Source organism: Macrobrachium nipponense, chromosome 28 (genome assembly GCF_015104395.2).
Source record: "Macrobrachium nipponense isolate FS-2020 chromosome 28, ASM1510439v2, whole genome shotgun sequence".
NCBI lineage: Eukaryota > Metazoa > Arthropoda > Malacostraca > Decapoda > Palaemonidae > Macrobrachium > Macrobrachium nipponense.
This window is the reverse complement of record NC_087217.1, coordinates 5,501,259-5,514,893: the sequence shown is the minus strand read 5'-3', so window position 1 is coordinate 5,514,893 and position 13,635 is coordinate 5,501,259. Positions and strand designations below refer to the sequence as shown.

At 38.3% G+C, this 13,635-nt stretch overlaps 1 protein-coding gene and 1 long non-coding RNA gene across 11 annotated transcripts in view; one reads left to right on the top strand and one right to left on the bottom strand.

Moving 5' to 3' along the window:
* The window catches only part of LOC135201380 (solute carrier organic anion transporter family member 74D-like), a 381,276-nt gene extending 372,963 nt beyond the window's left edge, over window positions 1-8,313 (top strand). For all 10 annotated transcript variants that reach the window (XM_064230228.1, XM_064230232.1, XM_064230234.1 and 7 more), the window contains one exon: window positions 7,647-8,313. In XM_064230228.1, the coding sequence (XP_064086298.1) occupies window positions 7,647-7,918 (272 nt within the window). In that variant the 3' untranslated portion in view covers window positions 7,919-8,313. The remainder of the gene's footprint in view (window positions 1-7,646) is intronic.
* On the bottom strand, window positions 7,476-8,725 carry LOC135201381 (uncharacterized). The gene is made up of 2 exons (XR_010311522.1): window positions 8,418-8,725; window positions 7,476-7,850 (listed from the first exon to the last, which is right to left on the bottom strand). It is a non-coding gene; the product is annotated as an uncharacterized LOC135201381 (long non-coding RNA).
* Window positions 8,726-13,635: the final 4,910 nt, after the last annotated feature.

Genomic DNA, 13,635 nt, shown 5'->3' with positions numbered 1-13,635 from the left:
ACATCTGTTTCATTTCTGCTTTTCATATTTTTGAATATGTTCTCACGGTGGACTAACAGTTGGGTTTGTGTACTTTTTCCGGGTACGAAACCGTGTTGTCCTATATTAAACAAATTATTTTTTATTAAATGTTTCATAATATTTTTCTTCATTACCCTTTCATACACTTTCATAATATGTGATGTTAGACTCACAGGCCTATAATTACTTGCCTCTAGTCTTGATCCACTTTTGAAAGTAGGGGTGATATATGCTAATTTGTGCTCATCATAAATCTTGCCTGTATCTACACTTTGTCTTAATAATATTGCAAGTGGCTTTGCGATAGAATGAACTACTTTCTTTAACAAAATAGCAGGGACTCCATCCGGCCCTGCAGCAGCTCCATTTTTAATTTCATTAATTGCCTGCACAATATCAGCTTCATTAATTTCTATGTCAGCTAAATATTCACTATTTTCGTCCCTTACTTCTATATCATTATCTTCATTATCTATTCTAGGGGTGAATTCTCTCTTATATCGTTCTGCCAGTATGTTGCAAATTTCCTTTTTTTCATTCGTAATCTCCCTTCAATTCTCGGAGGGCCTATTTCTATTCTTCTTTTATTCATCTTCTTCGCATATGAGTATAATAGTTTGGGGTTTTGCTTGATATTTAATAGGGTTTTTTCTTCCAAGTCCCGTTTTTCATTTCCTTTTGATTGTATAATCTTTTGTTCTGCATTTTCTATCTTACTTTTTAGTTCTATAACTTTCCATGCATTTTTTCTTTTGCAAGACCTTTTTTCCACTTTCTGATTTTCTGGAACAAGATCCTTCTGTCTCTTGGTATGCATGAATGATGTTTACTTTTCTTCTTCGGTATATATTTATCCACTATTTTCTCCAATATTTTATATAATATCTCCGTATTTACCCTTATGTCATCACTTACGAAAATGTTATCCCAATCTTTGTTTAATTCTTCATTAATTTCTGACCATTTTATATTTTTACTGTAGAAGTTGTATTTTCCATATCCTTCCCACTTTTTCATTTCTTGCTTATCTCTATTTTCACTTGCTTTGGAATGAACTGTTAATTCTATGACATTATGGTCTGAAATACTCGCATTATAAACTATTATTTCTTTAACATAATTCATCTCGTTCACAAATACTAGGTCTAAAGTATTTTCCTTTCTTGTTGGCAGGTGATTTATTTGTTGAATGTTGTATTCTAGTAGCATATCTAATAGCTTTTCAAATTGCCTCTTATCTTCTGCACTACTATTACTCTCTTTTTTATATGTATAAGTACAACCACAATCTCCTATTCGTTCTTTCCATTCTACGAAAGGAAAGTTGAAGTCACCAGATAGGAGAATAGTCCAGTCCTTGTGATTTCTACATATTTTCAATTATTAAGTCAAACTCTTTAGTATTAGGAGGTCTATATATTACTATGTTCATTAATTTTTCAGATTCAAATTCTACCGCTATTAGTTCACATTCTGAGTTACTATATTTCTCATATATTTTTCCTTGTTTTTTGTCTTTCCCATATATTGCGGTTCCCCCTTGATTCCTATTTTTTCTATCTGATCTATAAGTTTGGAACCCTTTTATTTGATCATCATTCCCAGTCTCTTGGGAATACCAGGTTTCACTTATATTCATTATATCTATTTTCTTTTCATTTTGGGTTAGTTCTTCTAAGTACTCTATTTTTCTTTTTGAGTTACTCGTAACTAAACCCTGCGCATTCATCACTATGATGGTTTGCGTGTTTTCTCCTTCATTTAATAATGGTAGTAATAAGGATTTTCCCATGTCTCTTTCCTGTTCTGGTATGTTGTTCTTTTTTTCATTTCCAGAAATTCTGACATTAAAAATTCCAACTTTTCCATAATATTTGATCTTCCTTCATCATAATTATTCATTTTGTGTCTGAATCTGCAATTTTCTCCGTTTCTGCAATATCCTCTTGCATAATAAATACAGTTATTATCTCTTGAGTAGAATTTCGGAGCTGATGCTTTGAAATTTTTTGCTGACACCTCTGCATATCTCATTGGTGGTTTGTTTTTCTCTTTTACCTGATATTCTTGATTTCTCTCTATTTGTTTCTTTCTTATTTTGGATTTTATTACTTGGTTGGTTATTTATTTGATTATGATCTTCTTCATCCTCAACTATTTGTACATTCAATCTTGATTTAATAACATTGTCTATCCATGATAGACATGTTGAACAAAAAATTCTTGTATCTTTTCTCAAATCTTGCATTACCTCAGCACACTGTGGATGGGTCGGAATGTTGCATGCAGCACATTTTCTGATTAGGTTTTGTGGATTGACTATGCTATACCAAACCTTACACAGTTTGCATGCTTTTGGCATTCTTTTTCCTAATGCATCAATTAGGATATTCACAAGATTCACCTTATTCATTTTCTTTGTCGGAATATGTTGGTTTATGTATATTTTCTTTATGAGTCTCTTGACCACTTGGATTTTATTTGGAACTTCTTCAATTATTTTCAAGATGTTTTCATTAGATTTGTTCCAGTTTGAAGGATTATATCCTTCTAATATATCTATGAATGCTTTTGTATCTTTTTGGTTAGGACTGTTGCTGATTTCATAGATGAGAAATGCCAGTTCCCTTCCTGCTACCTCATCGTATTGCGAATCCGCCAAGCAAGCTAAATTACGCCACTTCTTCCCGCAGTTGGAACTTACTGCCATCTTGTTCTGATTTACAGTATTACACTTGATAAACTAACTTAGAAGACGCTTTATCCTACTATTTTCACACTAATCTTATCACCGATAGTTCACGAACACTTCTAGATATTTCTCAAATTCTAGTCGTATGTTAAACTTGTGATATCTGTTGATTAATCTGACTTCACGCGGGTACGTCTCACCAAGCAAGATGGCTACTACGAGAGAGATCCATGAGGAGAACAGTCTCGATCCTGAGGGCATTCCTTCACAATTGTCTTCTTGATGGTAGCCTTCTAATCCTTAGGTCCTTGGAAAACACTCTTTCCTTGAACAGGATGAGTAGATGAAGCCAAGATCACACAAACCACCTGAGGAAAAGTCTGATCGGTAGGGTTTGGGTTCTTAGCAGACACTTCTCTGGACTTGTGTACTGCAGTACAAGAGTCAGGAACTGGGCGAGGTTTGTCTGCTAATGCAGCAGAAGCATGGCCGAGTACCTTGAAGGGAGCACAGCTATGAGAAGCAGCAAGAAAGCTTAAAGCAGCTCTAAATGAAGCAGGAATGGGGTTGACACTGACGTGTCTGGACAGACAGGAGTGAGAATCTTCATGCATGGAAGAACTATGTTCTTCTTCCTCCATCTGATAGGGTTGGAAGAAACAGATAAGGAAAAATACCTTCTACTCTTTTGCAGAGTCTGAACAAGAGAGTTGGACTGAGCAGACGTAGAAGGTCCAGGGATGGAAGTCAGTGGAAATGACTCGGATGGTGACAGCACAGAGCAGAGCATAGTGCAGGAAGAGCTGTTGACAGTTAGATGACACAAGAACTATAGCAGAGAGAGCTGGAGGGCCATTGTACGTTGAGATGACATCACAGGAACTGAAACTCTGGAAATTGTTGCGGGCAGGGGGAGCTTCCTGAAAAAGCAGGGGGACCAACAGCAATTGCAAGATCTCCCAAAAACCCCTCTCAAAACCCAAAACCCCCTCTCAAAACATCTAAAGATGAAGCAACAGAAGAATGAGAGGGAGTAAAATCTTCCAAAGATGATGTACCAACAGGAGACCTTGGCAAGGAAGACATAAAACAACAAGGAATTGACGAGTCTGGTGTCACTGCGGGCACAAAGCCAACCAAGGATGGAGCCACTGATTTCCTCTTATTAGTGGATTGGAATCTGGAAGCATGCATTCTTCAGATCTATCATGAGCATTTAGTTCCTGAAGACTACTACAACTGTGCAAGGCCTTTCCATCTTCAACCTAGTCTTTCTGATGGAAAGATTGAGAGTAGACAACAAATTTATGACTGGTCTCTAATTAGCTGATGCTTTGGGAAGGAGGAAGCTCAAAGGGGAGTAAGTATTGCACCCATAGAATATCTACTACCAAGATCTCCGCCCCGTACTGCTACCGTGTTGCCCAATGGCTTGCTAGGCATGCCCCTCCCTCCCACTAGTGGCAGCAAGTGGGGAGGGGCACCCCTCTATGGTCTCTCTCCGCTACCCCTGCCTCTACCTCCTGTCCTGGGTCTGGAAGAACAGGGGCTAAAGGGACTGCTGCTGAGGAGCTTAGTTGTAGATACCAAAGGTTGACAACCTCTGCGAGGTCCAGTTGTGCCTTGAGGTCTTTTAGGGGAAGTGTAAGAAGTAGTTTGAGATCTCAGCTTAGAAGTGTTTGCACAAGAAGTACCAGATGATATAGAGACAGCTTGATGCACAAGACGGTCATTGTTGTCCACCCTACGTCTGTCAACTGCAGCGCAAAGCAGGTCTTCAGGAAGAGAGATGATGAGCTTAAGATATCTCCATTCCTCAAAGCTAAGACTGAATTTGTATTCATGAATCTTGAGACCTTGGAAAGAGCAGCATCTCTTCTTTTTGGCAACCAGTTGGCCCACATGTTACTTGTTAAATAAGTCAAGTATGAAATGGTCTTTCTATCAGACTGCAACAATGTAATGAAGGCGGCACTCTCTTCAGTGTCCCCCATAGTAGAAGTGGAAGAGATTTTGGCCAATGTTGTTGACCATAAGTCAAGCCATGAAACACCTTGGAATGCTGATGAAGCAATTATCTCCAGAGTAACAGCCTCTTGATGGTTGAAGTATTGGCCCTCCACCTTAATTTGGTCTAAAGATAGGCCTGGGCCTAGATCCACTTGTCTTTGCTGCAACGCAACCTTGGGGGTGCGTAGAAACTTTTATGCCGAGAATTATGATGAGGAAGAATGCCATGATTGGTTACACAAACATGTAGGGCTCCCATTACATGAAGGACAGTCATGGACCATGTGATCAAGAGTGCGGATCAGTCTCTTCTGGGAGAACATGAGCAAGAATAACAAAGGGGAGAAGATCATGGGTGGTTAAGCGACCGTGTAGGGTTCTCAACCCAAGTAGAAGAGACACTGCTGTGATCAAGGGCAATGATTATAAGATCCATGAGAACAGTCTCGATCCTGAGAGCGTTCCTTCACAATTGTCTTCTTGATGGTAGCCTTCTCATCCTTAGGGCCTTGGAAAACACTCATTCCTTGAACAGGATGAGTAGATGAAGCCAAGATCACACAAACCATCTGAGGAAAAAAGTTTGATCGGTAGGGTTTGGGTTCTTAGCAGACACTTCTCTGGACTTGTGTACTGCAGTACAGGAGTCAGGAACTGGGCGAGATTTGTCTGCTAATGCAGCAGAAGCATGTCCCAGTGCCTTGAAGGGAGCACAGCTATGAGAGGAAGCAAGAAAGCTTAAAGCAGCTCTAAATGAAGCAGGAATGGGGTCGACACAGACGTGTCTGGACAGACAGGAGTGAGAATCTTCATGCACAGAAGAACTATGTTCTTCTTCCTCCATCTGACAGGGTTGGAAGGAACAGATGACAAAGAAAAATACCTTCTACTCTTTTGCAGAATCTGAACAAGACAGTTGGACTGAGCAGACGTAGAAGATCCAGGGATGGAAGTCAATGGAAATGACTCGAATGGTGACAGCACAGAGCATAGTGCAGGAAGAGCTGTTGACAGTTAGATGACACAAGAACTATAGCAGAGAGAGCTGGAGGGCCATTGTATGTTGAGATGACATCACAGGAACTGAAACTCTGGAAACTGTTGGGGGCTGGGGGAGCTTCCTGAAAGAGCAGGGGGACCAACAGTAATTGCAAGATCTCCCAAAAACCCCTCTCAAAACATCTAAAGATGAAGAAACAGAAGAATGAGAGGAACAACAGATCTTGGCAAGGAAGACATAGAACAACAAGGAATTGACGAGTCTGGTGCCACTCCAGGCACAAAGCCAACCAAAGATGGAGCCCTATATTTTCTCTTATTTCCTCATCTTACCAAAATTCTTTCATTACTCTGGAGACCAATTATGAGGCTTGGGACAGGGATTACTTTCATTACAATTGTTAGATCTGCACTTGCTAAAAGTGGAATGGGGTGCTGTAACCCAAGGTAGCCAAATAAAGAGAACAAAGGTTGTTTACCAACCCTAGGCCTCTTGTCTGAGGCCTGGATTGCTTAGATGATTTTTGGGTTTGCATTTCTAGGAATCCAAAACACACACACTAACACAGTATCACACAGAAAAACTCACAAACAAAAGTGCATGAAAAACCAGTACCAAGGCATAAAATGGGCAGGAAGGGCTAAAACAACCAGTTCCTTTGCTAGAAAGGCAGTAGTGCCATCTTGCTATGAGGCGGTTAAATATAAAGTCAGGTAGGGGCTAGCTGTCCTTGCCTCCTTCACCACCCTCCCCATTGGCTGTCTCCCATTGCCACCAAAATCCTTGTGGTATTTTATTTTAACCCGACCTCCAGCACGCACTAGAGAAATTCCTTATGTTAAGACTAAAAGGCCCCATACACTGGACGATTGTCGTTATTGACAAACACACACACTATTCAGACAGTATGAACGATCTCCACAACGATTTCAGTCTGAACAAAGATTTTGTCTCGGGAAGACATGGCAACATCTCTAGAAGAGACGTGTGCGAAAGCGTTATATCAGCAGACAAACACATACATTGAGCAACCTGTGTATGACAGACATAAGTCACAAGCCAGCAACCTGGTTGTGACAGATTTTAGCTGGTATCGTTCAGACATGAAACTCCTCCCACTTTTGCATTCAGACAAGCCTATACAGAATGCTTTTATGAACGATACCAACAGTTGTTCAGACAATCATTCATACAATCATTGTGTATGGGGGCCCTAAAAGGTTTGTTCTGTGTATGAACAAACTGTGCCATAAACCTGGTGAATTCCTATAAGATGTTTGGACACATTTCTAAATTATTGTACTCTTCAAAGTAATATTTAGTTCAGTACATATCATAGTGATTTATTAAACTGTTGGTATCAGCATGCATTCATCATACTAGGAAAATGCATAACACCTTGTTATAACTGGATTCAGGAGAATTAGAGAATAATACGTAACAATTTTTAATCACATTAGAGGGAACAGTTGTGTGTGTTCATTACTAAGATCAACAGCAAGTTTGCTTTATAAAACTAAAAACATTTTTCTCTTCCCAGTGATATACAGGCTTTGTGCTCAGCTGTTTATTGCTACATCTGTTCTTTAAACAGCAGAGCACAGAGTAGCCTAACACTAGGTAGGGAACCTGAGGGACTGATTGATCATTTGCTGTTGTTACTGCCTTGTAAAAAATCAAATTGACCATTTTTATCTTATGATTAAATGCAATCTGAATACTCAACGAACACCTCAATCTGCTACTAAGAAATTATATATTTACACATTAGGTTTTCCCATCCAGAAATGACTAGGTATTATCTAATTCCATGAGTTTTCCTATCAGAGGTAACTCGGAACAATATGTTTTACAGACAGGAAAACTCATGAGTTAATACTTTTATGTTAAATCTAAAATCTAAATATGCTTTACCTTTTGCAGGTATAACAGGTGCTGTAATGTTGCTAGCATTTATAGTAGATGTTGTAGTATGGCACAAAGCTAAGTCTGTATCTTTTAATGAAGATGAGGAAGGTCAGGAGGAGGCAACGCTTATGAATCCTCCATCATTATCGCAGTCTCCATCTACACCACCTGTGGTAATTGAGCCAACTCCAACCACCTCCACAGCTGTTGAGATTTCACCTGTTGGTTCCACAAGTGAAGAAGCCTCAGTTAGTCAAGAAGGTGTTCAACCTGAATCTTGTGTTTAAAAGTAACGACATTGTTTGTCATATGTTGGAGGCTGTGAAATCTTCAATGTTGTATTTTTTAAGGCAAGATTCAAGAGATTAATACTGTACTGTATATGAAAAACAGAAACGCTTAATTACTTTTGTAAGTGGCATAGCTTTGCTCCAAAGTACAAAGGGAAAATTTTCCAGTATAGTTATAATTATTAACTTGGCAGAAGAACTCCCCGTGCCTTGCACCTTATTATATTCAAGGAGCTCTTTGCTATTTTAAAAGGCATATAACTCCCCTAGTCCTCAGAAATGAGACAGAATTTGTGGTTGACCAAAATAAAAGAAACACAAATTTAAACATTCCCTTATCCCTTCAACTCAGTTTTTGTAAAGTACTTGAAAATAAAACAGAAAAGATTAACCATTTGATTGTCATTTATAATGGAACAAATAAAAAAAATATTTTCAAAAAATCAGAACCTTGTCTGAAGCATGTTATATACCAGGTAATCTGTTCATTACCTACCTTTTTGCCTGCAACCTTGGCTGGTGTTCAAACTGTTTGAACAGCAAATTTCACGCATGTCATATGAATATTCCAGAATGTATGAAGACAACTAAGCTGCAATACAGTTACATGATTAAATATTTAGACTGCCTCAAAATTCATGCAGTACTATTGTGTAAGAGTAAGCATATATAAAACACTGAAAGGTATAGTAGTAATGTAACCATACATTGCTGAGATGACAGGGATAAGAAATACAGATTTAAACCAGAGAATATAGGAATTATTTGTGTGCACAGTCAACACCCAATGTGAGTTACCCACAATGTCATGAATGGCAGCAATGTAAGCACAGGAGCCATAACCAGTCGACTGCAAAGAAGCATTCCCTTCAATATAATGTGTATGATAAGAGTGGATTACAACTTTTACTAAGTCCTAGCTTGTCTTATACCTTAAAATTTCAGGGGAGTGCACTGTTCCTGAGTATTAAGTCTTCAGGATGGACAGCATGTACATAAATATACAGTATATACATTCACATAAATATCACTTTTACAGTTTTTAAGTTTGCATATCTTACTTTATATATGAAATAAACTTTTGTAGTAAAGCTTTACTGATCAGTTGAAAACCAAAATTTCTTAATCCTTTTCTTTTTAGAACTACAGTTTAATTATTCAGTGCAATATTTAGAATTATAAAATTTATTGGAGTTCAGTATACAATTTTAACCAGGGTGCAGTGGCAGAAAATCTAACTACATACTCTTAAATACCAGTGAAGTGGGACCAAAAAATGTTAAGGCTAATGGCCATAGCACTGCAGGAAGATATGGCTGGTATTAAGAGGCTCGAGAATAAGCGAGATGGTTTGGACATATGAAGAGAAGGAATGATGAACACTTGGTCTGAAGAGCAGTAGACATTGGAAGTAGCAAGTAGTGTAGGAAGGTCCAGACAATCATGGAGAAAAGAGAGGGGCACAGATAAAGACCTGGATCTTATGAGAATTCAAACAAAGAGCACAGAACATGAAATAAAATTGTCTAACCCCTTGGTAAAAAAAAAATAAATAAAAAAAAAAAACTGCCGAATTATTACAGTATTACATATTCAGTATCTCAAAACACAACTCCAATCCTTGATGCTTAAAACTTTTCTCATTTACATTTTACTCTCTATAATTTAGCACATTTAATATTTCAGCCCTTATTTCCTCGTAACCTATCTCATGTTTGCATTTTGCTCCATGAAATATGATACACTTATTATTCATAATGTCAAGAGGGAAAATACCTGGTTTGTGTAAGTTGAGTTACCACTCCCTTCCACTGGAACAAATCATATGACCCTTTTATATCATTTATTGACATACCCATCAAATGCATTTTGTGAATCTTTATGCTCACACTCTCTGAAATTCACTTTTTTCAAGTCTATCCTATAATATATAAACAAAAATTGGGCTGCAATGTCAGTATTTGGTACTCTTTGACAATGTTCTAATTAATAAATGATATAAAAATATCATCCTTAAGTTTGATAACACCCTGCCTCGTGAGAGCTACCAAATACACATATTAAGGTTTTATAAAACAAGTTTTTTAGCCCCATTAATCATATATATGCCTCTATTTTTATCCAAAATGTTCCCATGTTCACCTTCTTTTGTGCAACAGACAGTAGAAGGTAGTTGCACTACTCATGTTCCATCTGGATCCTTGGGTATGTCCTGATCACCTCTTTGTTTGTGTGAACTACTGGGCCTACTACGATTCGGGATACTATAAGGTTACTCGCTACATGACAAAAAGTTTATCTTGAAAAATGTGCACAGAAATAAGTTTGCATTATCATAAACTCATTGTTCATTCATACCTGTAGCACTATATGGATATGAGGCAAAGATAATAAATGTCCTATTTAGCATCTCTGTAGTATTTGCATGAGCGTACAAGATTAAGGACTTGGGGACTGTAATGAGTTTCTAATAGTACAAAGACCAGTACATAGTAAAGATGAAACCCATAGTGTAAAGCAAGGCACTTGCATCAGGCAAAGGGTCTTTCCGATTGGAATGGAATGGAATATTGAATTTTGGCCCAAGGCCAAGCCCTGGGACCTACAAGATCATTCAGCACTGACAGGGAAACTGAGAGTAGAAGGGCTTGAAAGGTTTAACAGGAGGAAAACCTCACAGTTCCACTATGAAACATGGGTCTTTCAGATATGGCTAGCAAGTAGACTTGCCATCAGTCTGAGAATTAAAAGTCAATATAAACATTAGAGTATGTCTCCCAATAGTACCATGAATATGAGGTAAAGATGCTGGGACTGAAGATGGTGAATTGGCAACTTCTTCCCACAGATGTAAAATAATTCACCAATTGTGGTAAACATATCTAATTAAATGGTAAAAATAGACTAGCATTACCAAATACCAGCATATAAAATAAAGGAAAATTGTAAGTTGTGTTTGAAAGAAATGTGATAAAAAATGCCTTGACTGTGGGATTTGCACTTCTACCTAATCTGCTTCACCATCTACCACATTACTGTAAGTTCTCAGAATTTCTAACCTTAATAGACAAATATGTTCATAGTCATATGTTTTTTCCTTTGTTCATTACAGACCAACAACCTAAAATCTCTGTTCCTTCTTAGGTAACACCTAATATCTCTTCACTAAACAAAGAGGTCCTTTTAATTGCTAGGCTTTGCCAATGACAGAGTCAATGATAGTCAGTTTCTGGCATCAGTGGTTTTCAAAGAAAGTGCATTAAGCTCACTGATTCATCTCAAAAGATGTTCATGTTTGTAGACAGACCAGCTGCAGTGCAAGTTCCAGCAAAGGAGTCCTTAAGTGGCTCATAAAGAGACTTTATAAAACTCAAAACAATGGAGGGATCCCAGCCAGCATATTGCAAATTGCCTTAGATGAGCCTCTCTAACTCCACTCAAGCACTTATGTTTAGCCACCCAAAGATTTGTTTCCATTGAGCACAGTAGAAGTTGCTAGTTTTGGTTTTAGTTCTCAGGGCTTAGATGAATAATCTGCACTCATAAGATAATGTTTTCAAGTTATAGTCTACAGAAGATGGCTGCTTGACAAGCTTCTTCCAGGTTAGCAGTGTCTGCAACTGTGAACAGCAGCTGATAGAACACTACTGGGTCTGGTCAAGCTGAACAGCACAAGGGGAGCCTCTAGTTCAGTCTAGTTGTGAACTGACTTACATAGCTAACTCTACCTATAACATGCCCTACAGATACAAAGAGAGCCCTGCAAAATCTCAAGAGTTCAGAGACCATAATTCTCCAATGATAGGATCTGCTTTTCCATGCCAAGCCCCTTGTTAGCCAAGTATGTTACTTCAATGGTCATCACACCATCTGTTCATCCCAACAGGAGAGCTTCAAAGTCTAAGAAGTCTTTAACTTGATGCGCTGGTTTATTATGCGACATAAGATCCTTCTAGTACTTGATCCAATAGGTGGGTCTGCAAATCTTGACTCAAGTGTACCAATATACTAAAATTTCTATGGGAAGGAGGAACTCCAGCTACCTGGGGGCCCTGCCACCTTTGAAGGTTATTCAGAATATCCCCCTAGGGAATGACTAGTAGGTCATTCAGATGAGTTGCTGTCAGTTACAACTTGCAAAGTTGCAACTGAAGCAACTACAACCTGTTACAAGGTGTCTGAGAAGGAATTACAAAAACTTGCCCATTAGATTTGCTTTTAGAACTGCTGGTTCAAGGATAACCTCATCCTGCCCTAATCTGCTAGGCATGTAGCTTTCATCAAAGGCATTAAATCACTCTGTTAACATGGAATCTGAAGGTTTGGCAAACTTGCCATACAGGGCTATACATTTCGGTTCTACTGTTATCCATGTTGTCACCAACCAAGTTTGAAAATAGATTTTGTCATCACCAACAGATTAGATTATAACTGAAAAGTTGCCAGGGCAAAACACCACTTCACAGAAAGATGTGGTAATAAGCTTCTCTAACATCCAGGGATGCTTGAAGAGTCCTCCATCCTGCAGATTACCCCACTGATTCCACAATCTCTGTCCTGGAGAGGGTCTGCTGCACAAGCTTGTGCATCAAACTGAGGTTCATGATCATATCCAACTTCCAATCCCCCCAATGCAACAGCTGCAGATATCAGGTGATCTGTTCTGCATTTCATCAATCACCTGCTTTCAGGTTATCAACCTCATCAAGAGTTCAAGTTTACAGCCAGGACTCTCAGAGATGCTGCTGTACTCATACGTCCAAGAATTTACTGGCCGTAAGTTAGAAAAAATAGAAACTTGCCTCCAGAAAAGTTAAGTCTAAAAACAATTCAGACATTTAGTACCCAAGATTTCCTTTGATCTTCAAAATTTTTACAGACAAGCCCAACAACAGAAGAACTGATGCAGGGAGAATAGCAACCTCAATTCCATCTAGTCCCATTACCAAGGGACGAACTTTACTACAGCCATCCTGTATGTCTGAGCTAAGAGCAACTGCTGCCTCCTCACTGGAATCAACCTGCTGGAGATCTAAGAATAAAGTTTTCTTGAGTGTGCTTGGTGACCTTGGCTGCTTAGCCTTCAGAAGAACACTGATTATTTAAAGTCCTTAGGCATTACATCAAATGTCATCAGTACCAATATCACTTGCTTAAAAACTTATAACACAAAAAAATTAACGTTATAACTGTAAAACCAAAATAAATAGAATAAGAGATTTTGTAAACCATAAGCGATGAATGGATTTTTCTTCAAAGGAACTCTTCACTATTGTTGAAAGTATTTGGAAAAGAAAACTTTTGGTCGTTTTCAAGGGTGAATTGTTGGTACTCCATAAGAAAGAACTCCATTCTTGGACGTGTTCAATCACTCCAAAACCATATAGCTTAGGACAATTCAAGTTTTATATCTGTAGCAGTAGATTTCACTGACACCAGCCTTAAAGATAGTCTGGGAGCCTCTGTAGTTTGTACAACATTCTCACAACAGATGACTGGTACTATAACTTCAAAGTTAGATCTGCATCAACCAAAAGACTAGAAACTGGTCAAGTCCTGAAATCTTTAGAGGCATATGGAATCTAAGATTTTTAAAAGTTTGGAGTGGTTGATGAATATATCTCACATCCATGGAATATAACTGGGACAGCACAACAGCAAAAGCATCTGCAAAATTAACATCCAATAGTTTCCAAGGAAGAGTAATTGGTACT